An 18,445-nucleotide genomic window follows, 5' to 3' on the forward strand; every position below is an offset into this window, starting at 1 on the left:
TGAAGATAGCGCCCTTTTGGTGTCCTCATTAATTTTGTTACAACCAAATGCCTTGACCCATTATTATTAATATCTGTAGGTTGGGCAATTCTTTTCAAGGGCCCACGAATAAACGTAAACGTTTGGCTTAGGTATAAAATTTATTTCTCACTTTATAAAATAACGTTTATTATCAAATAAATACTCACCCTTAATTTGTTCTTTAATTTTGGAACAATTTCTTTTTTTTTTTTTATCAAAATCTACTGTTATCTTCAGAAATTGCTTTAAATCTATAACATAGTATTTGTCATTTTGGAGCAATAAGTGTTAACTTGTACAATTCCACCCCTATTACAAACAATTGTAATTAACTAGTTGGCTTGATCACTCTTAATTAATTTTTTTAATTTTAGAATTATTATGTGAGATAAAAGTTCATTAAAATCCCAAAACTCCAAAACAATTAATTGAGTTAAAAGGCATAAATTTTCCCTACGTTGAGAGGAAGAAGAGACTCCGAGAGGAAAGGTCTTCTGGGAGAAATGTCTGGCTTTGGGAGGAAGATTGCTTTGGGAAGAAGAAAAGACTTTAACAGGAAGGGTCGTCAGGAAGGAATCGAGTTTGTTTCCCGTGGAATAAAAACACAAAAGTAAATTAAAAGGTATGCGGGAATTTCTCACTCGCATAGACCTTCTAATACTTAAGTCAATACCAAGTAGTGGAAATTGATCTGGGCGAACACTAGGATTCTTTCAGGTGGAATGTGTGTGAAAATGGTGATACAAATGAAAAACAACACAACAAATAATTTTTCACCCAGAGCATTTTAATGTTTTTCACTTGGGAAAAGAGTACAACAAAGAGTTTTTATTTGACTTCTATAGGGTGTAACCCACATAGAAATCTAGAATTCATATAGTCGATCCCACATAATGGGATAAAGCCTGAATATGTTGTTGTTGTTATTGAATATTTGTAATTTGATAATTTGTTTAGTTGTATTATAATAAATTATTTATAATTTATAAATTAAGACTTTATTAATTATAATAATCCGTAAAGTAATTCACGTATTTAATTTAAAAAGTACTTTATATTCACAACAAAATCATTTTATTATATCCATTTGGGTTGGCACAAATCCAATCCATGGCCACAGGAAAGAAGAGGAGATAGATAGAGAGATGGATAATGATAATGGTAGAGGGAGAGGAGAGGACTGACGTTGAAGTGCCACATTTCTGACAGAAAATGACCCACGTGGCATACCGTGACATGTGAACTTCGCTCGTTCACAACGGTTGAAATTAATTTGGAACACATACTGATGATACTGATACTGATCAGGCCATTCGTAAATGGCGACTATCGAAGTGGGACGACATCTTCTGGGGTTCCGATCGACGCCATTGGTAACGATGATGATGATGATCTCGCCGTTATACCGCCCTCGTCTGCACTTTCGCAAAGCTTTTGTTGTGCAGTCACGTAGTCGAAGTCGAAGAGTGGTGCTTGGAATTCGAGCCCCTTCGTGTTCTCTGGTGGGTGAACAAAAGAAAGAAGAAGAAGAAGAAGAAGAAGAAGAAGAAGAGAGGGCTTTGTTCAACGAGCAAGAAAGTTCGCTCATTGAGGCCCTCATCGGCATCCAGGGCCGAGGCCGCTCTGCTTCTCCTCGCCAACTCCAAGTAACGTACAATCGATTCATTCTCTCTTCACCCTTCACTCCTACATTCTCAACTACTATATTTATTTATTTATATGCATATGTGTGTATGTATGGATGTGGAGGAGGTAGGAGAGAGAGAGAGAGAGAGGAGAGAGTCTCAATAGTATCGGTAAAGTTATTTTTGTCGTGTCTGCCTCAAATTTTGGAAACACCCCCTCCTCTCAATTAAAGCAAATGTAAGACTGCCTGCCTGCCTGCCTGCCCAGCGCCAACAGAAACAACCCTTTACCCATCTACACAATGCGACGCTTTTTAACATGTTTATGGATGGATATGAATGTGGAACGAATCCGCAATTTCAAGATGCACATTCTTTTTGATTGCTCTGACAGCATAGCTAGATAAGATTAAAGAAGGAATGTGTATGAGCTTATTTATCCATCATAACGTTTCAATTTTTTTCTTTTTTGGGGAGTAGTAAAAAGGAAAAAGAAAACGAAAAAAAAAGAAGAAGAGATAAAGTGAAATACAGAGTATAGAATTTAAAGTGATGAAGAAAACAGAAGGAAGTTGGTCTCTTTTAAAGCTATGTTGGATATCCTCAATTTAAGGGGAACCGTGTCAAACCATATTATCTACACAATATGTGCCCCAAGCCAGCCAGAATTTGAAGCTCCTTCAAATTATTTCATGTTGTTTTAAATCTGAATTTTGACTAGGAAAATGTATACATTAACAATAAAATGAAAACACAATTGTATAATGAAAGGAAATTTGGAAAAAGAACATAGGACCATATTGAAGTGAGGTATGTCGAAACAAATCTCCTTAAGACATATTTTGCCCTCTCAATAGTGCTAAAGGTTCAATGGACGTCTGTCTCCCAAGATACAACACTTCTTCCAAGAATTAGTATAGCACAATACTAACCTTATTGGGTGAAACCAAACTTGGTTGTACTCTTCTTGATCAGAGGAAAGAGACTAGAATCTCTTGTACTTGGAAGTAATAGAGGATCATGAGAGTATATTGGAGGAGGAATGTACGAAATCAATAAACTCGAATTGATTTTTGAATGATTGAAATGGAAATAAGGGGGGTCCTATTTATAGTTTTCAAGTGTTCAATTGTGAAAGGTTATTTTACTTGATTCGGATTAATCTGGATCTTTAGATCGCATCCTTTTAGATTTCGGCGCGACCTAGCGGTCCGGATTGCATCCTCTCATGAAGGTACATATCTCTTCCTTTGCACCTTTCACATTCGAACAGACGTGTCCACTCATTCTCACCCCGTATGAATGGTTGCGTTCACTCGACACCCCACTTGGCACCGCACTGCATAGAGGCACCATCACATCAGCGCCATGTCAGTCTGCTTGCCACATCAATGAGCCACTCGACTATGCATTTTTGGCGCATTTTCTCCAAAAATCGGACTGGGAGTCGACTCCCTGCATCCATAGTCGACTCCCAATGTTCCAGAGTTGACTATGCAAAGCCACAGTCGACCTAGCCGAGAGCCTATTATGCAGAGTTGATCTAATCGAGAGCCTCTCTTGGACAGTTGACTCCCACTCGATGACAGTTGACTCCAGCTTCCTAGAAGTCAACTTTAGTGACTAGAGCGCACCATAAGGCATTTTTCAATGCGGGATTATTTTCCCACATTAAAGGACACTTTACAACTTGGAGACTCTTCCAATTCACACATTTAAAACCCATTAATTCCAACATTACATTACCCTAAGTAGAATTTTTGTTTTTCTCTCAGCAAAGAACATCCTAAATAGAAGTTTTTGTTGTGGAAATACCTCTTTTCAGAGGAAGGGTAAGCCTATGTATGGAAACAACTCTTCTCCAAACCTCACAAAACAAGGTCCCCCATACACTAGGGAACCCTCTTTTCTAGGAGTACCTTCCAAGGATCCTAAATATAAGTTCTTAATTTTATAATAGAAGGGCATCACTAATGCATGAAGCTTTGTGTGGGTTTGAGCAGGGCCATTCTTTCATGTAGCCCTACCCTTGCTTTGCAAGGAGGTTGCTTCCACATAAGTGTTTATGACAGTACTTCAACAATTTCTGTATTCATTAGTACTGGGGGCAAATGTGGTGAAAGAAAATTTTCAGAGTTAAACCATATCCATTTATTGGTAACTGCTTTAGTTTTTGACATTTACAATGACTGGTTTAGATCTTTGGTGTAGATAAGGGCAGAGCAAGAAGAGCATAGGGAGATGTATAGTGAAAGAAGAGGATTCACAAATTCTTCTAGCACACGCAATGAGTATCTTCTAGTTAATATTTAAAACTTGAACAAAAGTGTAATATGCATCTTTTTGTCCTCAATCAAAACAAATTTTGGCCTCATTATGTAGTTAAATTGCTTGACTGAGAAGGGAACTATTAACACTCAAATGAGTGGAACCAATGTTATTAAAGGTGCGCCTAGGCTCAAGGTGCACCTAGACGCACCTTTGGCTCTTGGAATGCACCCAGCCGGGCGCGCAAGTGGACCAGGCCCTAAAGCGCAGCCTTGGGATTAGGTGCACCTAGCTTTTTAAATTGTTTTTAGGATTTATATTTATTGTTCATTACTTTATTTAATTTTTTACTGTTTAGGATTTATATTTATTACTGTAACTTTTTTAAAAATTAACTATATCTAATAGAATCCTAATGGGAAAAGGAAACGTCTCAATGATTTAGTATTTGTTAAGCATAATAGAGTTTTGAGACGTCGCTTCAATTTACATAAATCAATTGATTCCATTTCCTTAGATGAAATTGATGAAAGTAATGAGTGGTTGCTTGGGACAATTGACAAACTTGGTATCTCAGATGATGAACTTGTACATGAGGATGGTGATTTGACATAGGCTGATGTTTCTAGAGCTTCTATTGGAGAAGAGAAAGGAAAAGGAAGAAATAATTTCAGGTTGTAAATGGGTAGATAAGGAGATAAAAAGATGAGATTAAGATGGGAAAAGATTAGAAGAGTTCGAACTAAGAAGATAAAGGAAGGAAGGATAAAGCTGCTCCAAAAACTAGATAAGGAAGTCCTAGTTCAAATAAATTCTAATCTGGAATATGTTGTTGTAATCTATTCCTATATTTTAGGAGATTTTTTAGGGGATTGTGTATATATATAGCATATCTTTTGGATCAATGAATGCATGGAAGTATATTCTTTTCATTAACTTCCAACATTCCTCTTATTTTTCATGGTATCGGAGCTACGTTCTTGTGGCAGCGTTCCTTTCTTCCCTACGACCTTTAGACTCCTTTAAGTACAATCAGCTAGTGAAGCATCTACCACCATACCTCTTCTAATGAGGAATGCACAAGTTCCAGCTACTCCAATGGCTCTTAACAACCATTCCCTCTAGATTACTCGGCATAAACTGAATGGAACCAATTTTAGAGAATGGTCCCAATTAGTTTTGTTGGTAGTTCGGGGAAAAGGCAAGGCTGGATATTTGACAGGTGCAGTTCCTAAGCCTAACACAAACTCAACAACCTATTGTGTTTGGGAGGCAGAAAACTCTATTGTCATGGCTTGGTTGGTTAATTCCATGGAGCCAAAGACTGGAAGACTTTACCTGTTCTACAAGACAACCCAAGAAATTTGGGACGCTGTGCCATAAATATATTCAGACATGGAAAACACTACCCAATGCTTTCAGATTTGATCTACCATTCGGACAACAAGGCAAGGTATTAGTTATGTTACTGAATATTACATTACTCTAATAGAATTGTAGCAAGGAAATGGACCTATTTTATGAAATCACATGGGAGTTTTCTGAAGATGGAAGAAAGTATGACAAGTTGATAGAAAAGGAGAGAGTGTTTGACTTCCTACACGGCCTTAACTCTGATCTTGATGAAGTTAGAGGCCAATTACTTGGAACCAAACATTTTCCATCAATATGGGAAGTTTTTGCAGAAGTTAGGCGAGAAGAAAGCAGGAAGAAGGTAATGCTAAATTCATCAGGAACTTCCAATTCTGATGTATACTCACAAACATCAACCTTGGTCTCGTCAAGGATGAAAACACCTAACACATCTAGAGGAGAGTCCTAGAAAGATAAACAATGGAGTGAACACTACAATAAGCCATATCACACGAAGGAAAATCCATGGAAAACTAGCAAATTGGAAATCTAAGAACCAAAGGAAGGCGAATCAAGCAACCTATGGGGTAGAAGCTGAGATTGGAAAATCAACTAACTTGACTTTATCGGTAGATCAGTTGGAGGTTTTACAACAATTGTTGAGTCAAACTAAGGTGATCAAACTTGAGACCACAAAAATCCTAATCCGATAGTGTCTTTGGATAAACAAGGTATATCTAGACACTCCCTAATCTCATTTAAATTCCCTATAGACTGTTGGATAATAGACACATGTACTTTAGATCACATGATCGGTTCACTCAAGGTGTTGTTACCCTATGAACGTTGTGCAACTAATGTGGTGGGCTTAATTCTGGAATTAGTTTTATATGTACTTGATTTAAAATGTAACTTATTGTCAGTGAGCAAACTAACTAAAGATAGGAGTTGTTTGGTGACATTTTGCCTTCTTATTGCGAATTTTAGGACTTATCTTCGAGGAAGATGATTGGTAGTGCTAAGGAGAAAAGAGGTCTCTATTATATCTCAGGGCTTGGTCATTCTCTTGGATCTAGGTCACATATTCGATCCTCCTTGTCTACTATTTCAGATTCTAATATTATGTTATGGCACCAACCTTTAGGGCATTCTAGTTTCAATTATCTCAAAGTTCTATATCCCTCTCTTTTCATTAATAAAAGGAGCCATTCTTTTCATTATGAACAGTCTATCCTTGCTAAACAAACCAAAAGTTCACATCCAACCCATATATATAAACCTTCAAAGCCATTTTATCTGGTTCATAGTGATATTTGGGGGCCAGTTTGGACTCCTAATTTAACTAACACTCGTTGGCTCATCACATTTATAGATGACCATACAAGGGTTAGCTAGGTGTTCTTAATGAAAGACAAATTTGAAGCCTATGTCCATGTTTTATGTTTAGGTAATGGTCGGGAATATTTTTCCAATGACTTCAATTATAATCTAACTAAGCATGACATTATTCACGAAAGTTCATGCCTTTACAACTCTCAACAAAATGGGGTGGTAGAAAGAAAAAAACTGCTATCTTCTTGAGATTGCAAGGGTAATCATATTCACTAATTCAGAGCCTAATGCTTACTGGGGAGAAACAATTCTTACAGCGTCATCTCTTGTTAATCGACTTCCCTCCAAGGTCCTTGCATTTAGAACTCCCCTAAGTGTCTTTCTTGACTTCCATCCTCATCATACTCGAGTTCTAAATTCTCTTTCCCTGAAAGTTTTTGGGTGTATTGTTTTTGTACACAAGTACCAACCTTCTCCATCCAAACTTGAACCTAAAGCTCTCAAATGCATATTTGTTAGCTATTCTCCTACTCAACAAGGATATAAATGCTATAGTGCTTTTACACAACACTTTATTGTGTCTTGTGATGTATCCTTTCTTGAGCATCAACCATTTTTCTTCCCATTTTTGCACACCTAATGCAGAGGAATATTAAGACTCCACCATATCTCTACTTATGAGTTCACCTCCCATCTCTCCTCCTACTTCCCTACCTTCTATGAATTTTGCTCTTGAACCACCTCTTACTATTGAACCAGTTCCTCCTACCCAAACCTTAATGCCTAATCCAGGGGGAGATTAGGAAAACTAGATCCAAGATGATCCAGCTTCTGACAAATCATCCTTGGTGTATTCTAGAAGGCCTCGTAACCAAGGATGATTTGTCAGAAGCTGGATCATCTTAGATCTAGAGATACGTCCAAACACTGGTACTATGGAAGATGATGTGGAAAGGATGACATCTAACGGATTTGATGATCTAGATATCCTAATAGCACTAAGGAAAGGGGTGAGATCATGTACCAAACACCCTATTCCAAATTATTTGGGGTATTCCAAATCTATCTCCCTAGTTTAAAGCTTGTACTGTTAGCATTGATGATATTGTGATCCTTAGAGGTATATATCATGCATTACAGGATGATAAATGGAAGGTAGTGTTAGTGATAGTGCCCTAAATTCTAGATTTACACTACATGAGATGTATGTGAGTGGCACTTATGATGTAATCTTGATAATTAATAAAAGGTCATATCTTCATTCATACTCTCTGCATTTCTTTAATGAACGAGTCCTTAGATTTCCTGGTAGAGATCATATTCTTAAGAGTTAAGAATAATATGACAAGAATCTTTGGTTAAATGAATTCTCGGTTCTTAGATTTATCAAAAGGGAAATATGATTTATTGATCATGGACCGACACATGGGCTACTACCATTTATTGGCATGAGATGCTAATGGTGTGGTCTTTGTGCAGTGGTGTATGGAGGCAAATGCTCACTGATGGGATCCATTGACCTCCATTAGATGGGGGTGAACATCTTATGTGATCTAAATTGGTTGTGATTGGAAATCCCCTAGCAAGGATAAGCGTGATTGGAAATCGTTTCCGATGTCGGAAGAGTTCGAGTCCTGTGAGTTTATCAACCCATAACTCTCAGTTGGGATGTTAGTCAGTGGAAGGACTGTAGTGCACAATAATTGTAGAGCCTTAATAGGTTCATCTATTCTGATTTCATTGCCATTAGGATCATCCTGAGTCCTGGCTAGAGGATACTCAGGATCTTTTAGGGTGCTTTGGGATTTGGAGAGATCCTCTTAGTAGGTCGAAGTGTTTGGCTGTCGTCAAGAAGTTGACGTATTCTGATTGCTACATGGCTTTGAACCTAAAAAGTCACATGCATTCTGAGTAATGTATCGAATTAGTGAACTGTTGCTGTTAGTGTGTTTCACGTCACTAAGAGTTAGTGATGCCGGTTGCAGCTAAGAGTTAGCTATATGGATCTATGGGTATGGGAGACCGCTAAGGGTTAGCGGGGCATGCTGTAAAGAGTTGACAGAGGTCTTGGTTCTATTAAGAGTTAGTGGAAAGGCTATTAAGAGTTAATAGTGGGGCCTAAGTGCAATACGGTAAAGTTGGAGCGTTGTTGGCAGAGTCGATCGACTGGTGCATGAGGTGGTTGATCGCTTTAGTCAATCGTTTGTCTCTTTTCTGCTCTTGCCACTTTGTTGCATTAGAGCATTTAATGCTCCGATGCAGATTATTATAAGAGAGAGAAGATTGGGGGAAGCGTACACGGGAAGCTAGCCGATTGCATCTTCTTCTTTGGCTTGCTCATCTTGCTTCCTTGCTTCTTGCTTCTTCTCCATTCTCCATTGCTGCAAGTTGTTGCTTCTTCTTGCTCCAAGCTTTGTTGTAGCATCTCCCTCTCTCTATCTCCCATTTAGATCCGATTGTGAGACAGCTGCGGTGCAACCGAAAGGAACCACGGAATAACTTCGGTTCACCTTCATTGAGAGGGTCCTAGCACGGCTCAAGGGTTCCGAGAAGGCTCAAGCTTGGACCGACTAGGACACTTGAGGAGGCAAGTTGGTCACCTGAGTTGCAAGTTCGTGGGAGCAGATTTGGCAACAAGGAGGAGGAGGATCATTGGACAACAAGCACCTGAAAAACGTCCGTGGAGGTATACCACTGAAACCCCCTATGGATGTTTTTATTTATGGATGCATATGGATGATTTTTACCGTATCTTGCAAAGGTTGTTTTATGCTTCCGCTGTGCATGTTTTGTTTTGAAAAATGCTTTGAAATCTATATACCCTTGCATTGATCCACCAAGAGTTGGTTTTTGGCCTCGGGCCCTTGTTTCCTTTCAGGCAACAGTTATGGATGAGATGCAGGGCTTTAGAAGCCAATGGAACTTGGGATATTGTGAGGCTACCTGATGGAAAGAAAATTGCTACCTGATGGAAAGAAAATTGTTGGCAACAAATGGGTTTTTACAGTGAAGTACAAGTCAAATAGAAGCATTGACAGGTACAAGGGTAGACTAGTCGCTCAAGGCTTTACCCAAACCCAAGGACTTGATTATGAGGAGATTTTTGCTCTGGTAGCTAAGCTTAATTCTATTCGGGTGTTACTCTCATTAGCTGTCAATTTGGATTGAAAATTACACTAGCTGGATATCAAGAGTGCTTTCTTGAATGGGGAACTAGAAGAAGAGATTTATACGAGGATACCTTTGGGTTTTGAGACAGAGAACACAAAGGGGAAGGTATGCAAATTGAAGAAGTTACTATATGGTCTTAAGCAGTCCCCTATGGCATGGTTCAAATGGTTTAGTGATGCTTTAACCAAGTTGGGATACAAACAAGGGCAGGAAGACCATACCCTATTCATATAACTTGAACTAGATGGGAGGAGAACAATCCTCATTATATATGTGGATGACATTATCATCACAGGGGATAACATCTTTGAAATTGAAAATCTCAAGGAGTAACTAAGGACTACATTTGAGGAAAAAGACTTAGGAGAATTGAGATATTTCCTTGGAATGGAAGTGGCTAGAAGCAAAGAAGGAATTTTCATATCCCAAAGGAAGTACATGATAGATTTGTTGAAGGAAATCGGCAAACTCGAGTGTAAGCCTACTAGTACTCCACTGGAACCCAATTGAAAAAATAAAGAAGACAACAGAGGAGAATACCAAATGGATAAGGGAAGATAACAATGCCTAGTAGGTAAGTTAATCTATTTATCACTCACATGTCCTGACATTGCATATGCTGTAAGCATAGTTAGTCAGTTCATGCATTCACCTACGAGAAGACATCTTGAAGCAGCACATCATATCCTTAGGTATCTCAAAGGAACACCTTGGAAAGGACTTTTATTTAAGAAGAGGCAAGACAAAGGAATTAGTGGATATGTAGATGCATATTGGGCTGGTTCCATTGAGGATAGCAGATCTACATTCGGATAGTACAGTAAACTATGGTGTAATTTGGTTACATGGAGAAGCAAGAAGCAACCAGTAGTGGCTCGTAGCAGTGCAAAAGCAGAATATAGAGCTATTGCTCAAGGCATATATGGGTGATATGGGTGGAAAAATTGGTAAAGGACATAAACATACCTGTATCCTCTCTAAAGAGGCTTTATAGTGATAGTAAGTTGGCAATAAGTATTGTGAATAATCCGGTACAACATGAGCAGATGAAACACATAAGAATTGACCGACATTTTTTCAAGTAATAGATTGATAGAGGAAAGTCTTACTTATATTCCTAACGAGTTTCAAGAGGTAGATATTCTTACAAAGGCAATGCAGAAGCAAGGTTTTGAATCCATTCAAGGCAAGTTGGGAATGATGGATATCTATTCACCAGTTTGAGAGGGAGTGTTAGAAAAGATAAGAAGATGAGATTAAGATGGGAAAATATTAGAAGAGTTTGAACTAAGAAGATAAAGGAAAGGAAGGATAAAGCTACTCTAAAAACTAGATAAGTACGTCCTAGTTCAAATAAATTCTAATCTGGAATATGTTGTTGTAATCTATTCTTATATTTGAGGAGATTTTTTAGGGGATTGTGTGTATATATAGTGTATCTCTTGGATTAATGAATGCATGGAAGTACTTTCTTTTCATTAACTTCCAACATTCCTTTTATTTTTCAGCTTCTAGCGTTAAAGAACCTTACCATGAAACTAGATCATAAACAACAAATTTGTCAACTTCAAATTTGACAATGAGTAAAAGGGCTACCATTTCAAATGCTTCAATTGAACTTGATGAAGATGGAGGGGGAGCTGATGTGGAAGAAGAGGATATTGGAGATGATGCTTCTAATGATGAAAATATGGAAATATTTGATCTTGATGATGATGATGATTTTTAGTTAAAATGCATAATTAGTTCATCTTAATTAGGATTTAAGACCTATAAATTGTGTAAGATTTAATTTAAACAATTTATAAAAGACTCTTAAATTGCATCTTTTGGCATTTTTTTATTGTTCTTTTCATCATATGTATATATGCCAATAATAGATTTTAAAATTTCTTACAAAGTTTTTAACTTTTGTGATGCTTATATGTGGGTTGTTAAAATATGATGGGACGTGCTTTGTTGAAATTTATATGTATGTAATTTGTTTTAATATTTTTTTTAGTTAGTATATGTTGAATTTTTTAATTTTCTTGATAACACGCTTGTGAATATGTTATTAGGAGTTATGACCTATTTTATACCTTATTCTTCAACTATGACATATATTTTTCCTTTTTTTTAGTTAGCATGCGCCTTCTATCCACCAGGTGTGTGCCTTGCCTTGCGCCTCTGGCTTCAACACTCTTTGCACCTTAGTGTGCTTTGGGTCTTTAATAACACTGAGTGGAACATCTTCAAATTGATGTTTTTCCATTATTAGAATAGATGTCATTGACACGGTTGTATTCTTGTCGACACATGATCAATAGCCATGCAAAATATTTCTTCATTTCACTCTACGTTGAGCCTCATGCAAGAACGAGGATGAGCACCCAAATCTGTCCATACCTATTAGAATGAAATTTTGTGTTTTGGTGTTAGATCTTTATTGAATGTTTGATTTCTCGTGGATTTAAGGTGATTCCTTCATGGTTGAGTGAGGATCAAAGATGGTTCCGTGCTTCTCACTTTTGAGCAGATTTTTTTTTTTTTTCACTTCATTTTCCCTTGGTGGGTCATGGTTTTGAGAGAGAAAGAGACATAAACCTTATTTTGTTGAAACTTTTGCAGTTTCAGTGAAATCAGGTTTATACATGGGGTTTCTACTAGTATGTTGATTTCACATGTCAGCTATATGTATGTTGATAGTGCAAAAGGACACCAAAGGAAGTCCACATGATGAGTACTCTCAACAAATTGGTGAATTAAAAGAAACAAGAGTGAAATAATTTATGGTATATTATTCAATTGTTGGGCTTACATTGACATGTTCTTTCTTTCGTACACTTTCTTTTGCAACTGAATAGAATGTGTGGAAGCTTGAGATTTTCAGATCATTTGAGAAATCTATAACTTGACTTATATCAACATGTCCTTTCATTTGCTACAGTTTTCTTTTACAATCAAATAGCAATATGTGAATGTCTAAAATTTCTGCTCATTTATGATATATTGTGCAGGAGGTTGAACGTGCAGTAAAAGTTCTAGAAGGTTTGGAGGCTGTACCCGATCCGGTTTGTGGTTAATCTTTGTAATTACATGCTTTTCTTTACTTTGATTTTGTTCTGCTAATCAATATTCAAGTGAATTATGGACTGAATTACTTTACAGTTTCCAAGTACTTTTCATGATTATGCATACTTGTACTGAATATTATTAAATTGGTGATCGCAATGCAGATTGCAAGTAACCACACTGAATAGGCTACATCTGGAATTTCTCTGGACCTTAGTAAATATGTTCTGCATGAGATATTGATTAATAGAGTACTTTTCCTGATTTTCATTCCAATGGCTTTATCAGGAGGTGTTTGGTATTTAAATCAACTAATTTTTTGACCAGAAGAATATAAAATGTGACTCCCTTTGATTATTCTAACATTTGTAGACAAGCTCAAGTTTGATTGAAGGTTGCTGGCAGTTAACATATACAACAAGGCCTGGAACTGCATCCCCTATTCAGGTTGATTTTTGCACTTCTTTCAGATATAAGCTAGTATCTCATAACTTATCAGGTTTTACATTATTAATATTCACAGTGCTATTGAACTATAAATTTATGAGACAAATTACCTTCCTCACTCTGAGTTTGACTTTTTATTTTGTTCTCAACTGTATCAAAAAGTACTTTTAAAATCAATACTAGCTTTGCAAATCACCTCAATTGATTTCAATAGGTCTTAATTTAAGTAAACTATTTGAAATTAGTAATTAATACTTCTATCATGTGACTAACACTTGTATCAATGAGGATTTATTTCTCTCAATAAGCATGTTTAGTTCACTACATCCGATTTACATGACAGAGGACTAATTACAGAACTTGAGAGTGCACTATATGAAATTGCATGATTATAGGACTAATTATATAAATTGAGCTCAATGTGAGCATGATAAATGCTAAATTCTTCTTTTTTTATTTTGTTTTATTTTACAGAAGTATGACGAACACTGATTCAACCTTGTAGATTTACTGAACTAAATCGTTCTTATTTGCACTGGGTTATTTCCCGAGCTTCTGTCTCCACATGCGTCACCAATTCATTTTGGGTGTACATTTACAATCTGAATTGAGATAGCACAACATTAGGAACAATTTGTTAATTCATCTGTGTTTGCTATTTGTGGAGAAAAATAAAATCATTCTTTTTTTTTTTTGAATGTGCTGTACATAGACCATATTTATACACAAATGTCTACGTAATCAAGGAGATTCCACCCCTCTATCAATTCCTAAAAATCTGGGATTCCTGAGAATCAAAAGTCAACTTATCTAAATAGTAAATATACAATTTCCTAGTTGTACATAACTATTCTATAAATAAAAATAAATTTACAGATCTACAACAGTCCCCCTCAAGCTAGTGAATAGATGTTTTCTGTTCCTAGCTTACTTGTAATCTCTTGAAATCTTGAAGTAGGTAGTCCCTTAGTTAAACATTTGCTAGCTGATCTCTTGATGGCATGTACGGAGTGCTGGTTAGGCCACTGTCCAATTTTTCTTTTATGAAGTGCCTGTCACCTTCGATGTGTTTAGTGGTGTCATGTTACATTGGATTGTGTGCAATATTGATGGCAGATTTATTGTCACAATAGAGTTTTATAGGTCCTTCCCTTTTGACTTTGAGATCATCAAGGATTATCATCAACCAAAAACTCCTTGTGCTTTAGCTCTAAATTTAGTGTCAGCACTTGATCTTGCAACTATGGTTTGTTTCTTACTCCTACATGTAACTAGATTGCCCCCAAGGTATAGTAGCCTGATGTGGATCTTCTATCTACCATAGACTCAGCATAATGTGTATTTGTATCAGCTTATAGATTAAGCTCTCTATTCTTCTCGAACAATATTCCTCTTCTTGGGTGGCCTTAAAGTAGTTAGTGTTAAAAGGAACTTTGAAGAGAATAGAATTCATTGATCCTTCCATTTCGTGTGTAAGCTAATAAATATACAAGAAATCTCTTAATAATTCTCCTAAAAACTAGGAACTGATTGCAATCCTAATTAGTAGGACTAAATAACTTTACAATTTACAGATTTACATAAGAGATTAAAAAACTTAAAAATAAATAAGGCTTTACCTTCTAATCGACTCCTATCTTCTCGACTCCTTATCCTTTTCTATATGATAGCCAATCATCCAGCTTTAAACTTCAATTGTTGACACTCCCCCTCAAGATTGAGAATGGATATCGTCCATTCTAAGCTTGCTAGTCATCTTTTGATAAATGGTTGCGTGTAACCCTTTACTTAGAATATCTGCAAGCTATTCACAAGATGATATATATGGGGTACAAATCAAGCCACTATCCAATTTTTCTTTGATAAAATGTTTGTCTACTTCAACATGCTTAGTTTTGTCGTGTTGGACTGGATCGTGAGCAATACTTATTGTTGATTTGTTGTCACAATAGAGTCTCATAGGTGCTACCAAAGTGATTTTCAAGTCATCTGGTAGTATTTTCAACCAAAACAACTCACAAACTCCTAGAGCCATGGATTTGAATTATGCCTCCGCACTTGACCGGGCCATTACATCTTGTTTCTTACTTTTCCAAGTCACAAGGTTACCCCTTAGGAAGGTACAATACCCAGACGTAGATTTCCTGTCCACCACTGACCCTGTATAATCTGCATCAATATAGGTTTCAAGTATCATGCATTCTCCCCTTCTGAACATAATGCCTTTTCCCGGTGTTCCTTTCAAATAATGCAATATTCTATAAACTGCCCTTTGGTGAGTTTCAAATAATGCAATATTCTATAAATTTGCATTCTCCACTACATATGTAATATTTGGCCGAATTTGAGTTAGGTAAATTAGTCTTCCCACTAGCCTTTGGTAGGACCCCTTGTCATTGGTTTCAATTGGAGTTTCAGCTGCCTTGCAACCTAGTAGTCCGATTTCTGTTAGCAAATCCACAATATATTTCTGTTGTGAAATAAAGATGCCTTTTTTTGAGTGGGCAATTTCCATGCCGAAGAAGTATTTCAATCTTCCCAATTCTTTAATTTCAAACTCCTTGATTAGGCATTCCCTGAGTTTATTCCTACCTTCTTCATCATTTTCGATGACAATAATATCATCCACATACACAAGTAAAGCTGTTACTCCCCCTGTGGCCAAATGATGTATAAAGAGGGTATAGTCTCCTTGACTTTGTTTATACCTTAGAGTAAGCATTACTTTCATAAACCGGCCAAACCAAGCCCTGGGAGATTGTTTAAGGTCGTATAAAGCCTTCTTCAATTTGCACACTACATGATCTTGGGTAGTTGGACTATATCCAGGAGGTAAATCCATGTAAACTTTCTCTTCCAGGTCTCCATGAAGGAAGGCATTTTTCACATCATATTGTAGTAATGGCTAGCCTAGATTAGCAGCTAGAGATATGAGTACCCGAACTGTGTTTAGCTTTGCAACATGGGGCAAATGTGTTTAGGTAATCTGTAATACCCGAGAAATTCTAAAGGACTCAAGAGTAAATTATCTTGGGGCAAAAAGAGAATTTGTAGATAAATTGAGGATATATGGTAATTTCTTACTGTTATGAATGATCGAATCGACTGCAGGGAGTGCCCTGAAGTCAAGATACCAAAGGAAAATGATACGACATTGATGAGTATTTCGAGACATGATTTATAGTATCGAAAGAAATCGAATTAGGAACGATTTTCGGTATAGCTAAAATGCAGCTGCGATTGAGGCTGAAAAATTGAATAATTGTAGGGGGCTTCCGAGAAGTCAACGGAATCTTGAGGGGGTTCACATTCGGTATGTAGAGAAACCCTTCAGAGGTTTCAGGAAGAAACAAAAGGGTTTACAGCCAAAATGAAGATTCGAGCCTAAGTGTAGTTTTCCGAAATTGTCGGAGGGAGGTCGAAACGATGTTTTTTCAGAATCTTTGGGAATGAAATGGAAGTCTTAGGACTTGAGAGACTTAATGGCAATTATGGAAAGTTCAGGGCTTGGTGTAAAAGGGCCAAAGTGAGAAAGCCAAAACTGGAGAGGCCAAAGTACAATAAAGCCAAAAGTTTGGCAATGGGAAACCAACTAGTAGCCTTGCTGGTTGGCGACCGCCGATTTCGGCCACGGGGATTGCACGAGGGTTGGTCGGGGAGGTGTTTGGGCTAAGCCTTGGCTGACAACAGCCACAAGGATGGCCAAAAATTCGAGATTTTTGACCGAAAATCTGGCCGAATGGTCGAGCACTTGCAAATCGCTTTTTTGGTCGGGTAAGGTTGATTCGAGGTCGATCCAGGAGAGGTTGAGGCTCTAAGGGACATGGGTTGGTCGAGCACGGGCATTTGAAGGCCCAAAATAGCCTATAAATAGAGCTCGAGTGGCCAAGGGTTTTTAGAGTTTGGAGCTTCAAATTGCTCCCATTATCGAACGAATTGGGGTTTCAAACCATAGGGATTTTGTTGTCCATGAGGTAAGGATCATTTCTGGTGAGTTAGAAGCATTTTGGTTGAGGTTCGATGGAGTTTCGAAGCTTTGTCGGAGGAAGGAGGCGCACGGTCTGGCCGAGCCTTTGGCCGGCAAATCGGACACCCTCCGGTGCTCCTTTCAAGGCACAAGATGCACTAGGGTGATCAAATGGAAGAGGAGAACAAAGAGGTGGAGGAACCCAAATTCTTCGGTGTGCCATCGCCGGAGAAGAAGTCGGAGTGTGAGGCTCACTCGCGGCCATTCAAGCGCAGGCGCGTGGAGGTTCTTCTTGGGGCACGGGCGGGTATGAAAAATTCTGGAAAATTGGGATCTCGAGGGTTGTGCAAAAAGTTTTGGATTTGGCCTTCTCGATTTCTGCAACGACCAGCCTCGTTTTGTGTGGAAACGAAGCTTTGAGGTAAGTTATGGAATTTTCTATTGAAGTTCTTAGAATATGATGAATTGTTGTGGAAAAAGATTGGAGAAAATAGTCACGAAGGTATTTATTTGGAATTTTAGAAGGAAAAATGGGAGAAAATGAAGGAAAATATGAAGAAATTGAGGTATTGAGATATTTTGTGATTAAATATGATTTATATGATTGTTATGCTCGAGGATTTATGATTTGTGCAATTTTTGAGGTTTGGCACGAAAATCAAGGTTAGGCACACAAATCGAGGTGGTGCGCGTTTTTCGAGGTATTCCGAACTTCATGCTAAAGGTGAGTGGTTTTATCCCAAGAACCTATATATGATATGATTGCTTATACTATGCATGTTATTCACGAAATTTATGATCATTTTGTCATATTGCATGGAAAGTCGTTGATAGTTAGAATCAATCGTTGATAGTTAGACTTGTAAGTGTTTTTCCCTCGGATCATGCATGAATTGGCTTACTATGCTCATAGCATAAGCTATATATCTGGCCTAGTGTGGGACAAATAAATCAATCTCCCTACCAACCTCTGATATCTTCCTTGATCTACTACACTATCATCTTCTATTTCACCCAACCTATAACTAGGTTCAATAGATTTGCTAGTTGCCTTGCAACCAAGTGTTCCAGTTTCCTTAAGGAGATCCAACACATTTTCATTGAGAAACAAATATGCCTTCTTTGGAGTATGCCACTTCAATACCCAAGAAATTCTTCAATTTTCCAACTTCCTTAATCTCAAATTCTTTAGCTAGGAATTTTCGGA

At 37.5% G+C, this 18,445-nt stretch overlaps 1 protein-coding gene across 4 annotated transcripts in view; it reads left to right on the top strand.

Moving 5' to 3' along the window:
- The first annotated feature begins 1,214 nt into the window (after positions 1 to 1,214).
- Positions 1,215 to 18,445, top strand: part of LOC127787001 (probable plastid-lipid-associated protein 12, chloroplastic) — a 116,205-nt gene continuing 98,974 nt past the window's right edge. The window contains exons 1-3 of one of the 4 annotated variants that reach the window (XM_052314843.1): positions 1,215 to 1,667; positions 12,770 to 12,823; positions 13,197 to 13,271. In XM_052314843.1, coding sequence (XP_052170803.1) covers positions 1,341 to 1,667; positions 12,770 to 12,823; positions 13,197 to 13,271 — 456 coding nt within the window. In that variant the 5' untranslated portion in view covers positions 1,215 to 1,340. The remainder of the gene's footprint in view (positions 1,668 to 12,769; positions 12,824 to 13,196; positions 13,272 to 18,445) is intronic. The other 3 variants (XM_052314853.1, XM_052314827.1, XM_052314835.1) reach the window with 3 other exon arrangements.

Source organism: Diospyros lotus, chromosome 1, assembly GCF_014633365.1.
Source record: "Diospyros lotus cultivar Yz01 chromosome 1, ASM1463336v1, whole genome shotgun sequence".
Lineage (NCBI taxonomy): Eukaryota > Viridiplantae > Streptophyta > Magnoliopsida > Ericales > Ebenaceae > Diospyros > Diospyros lotus.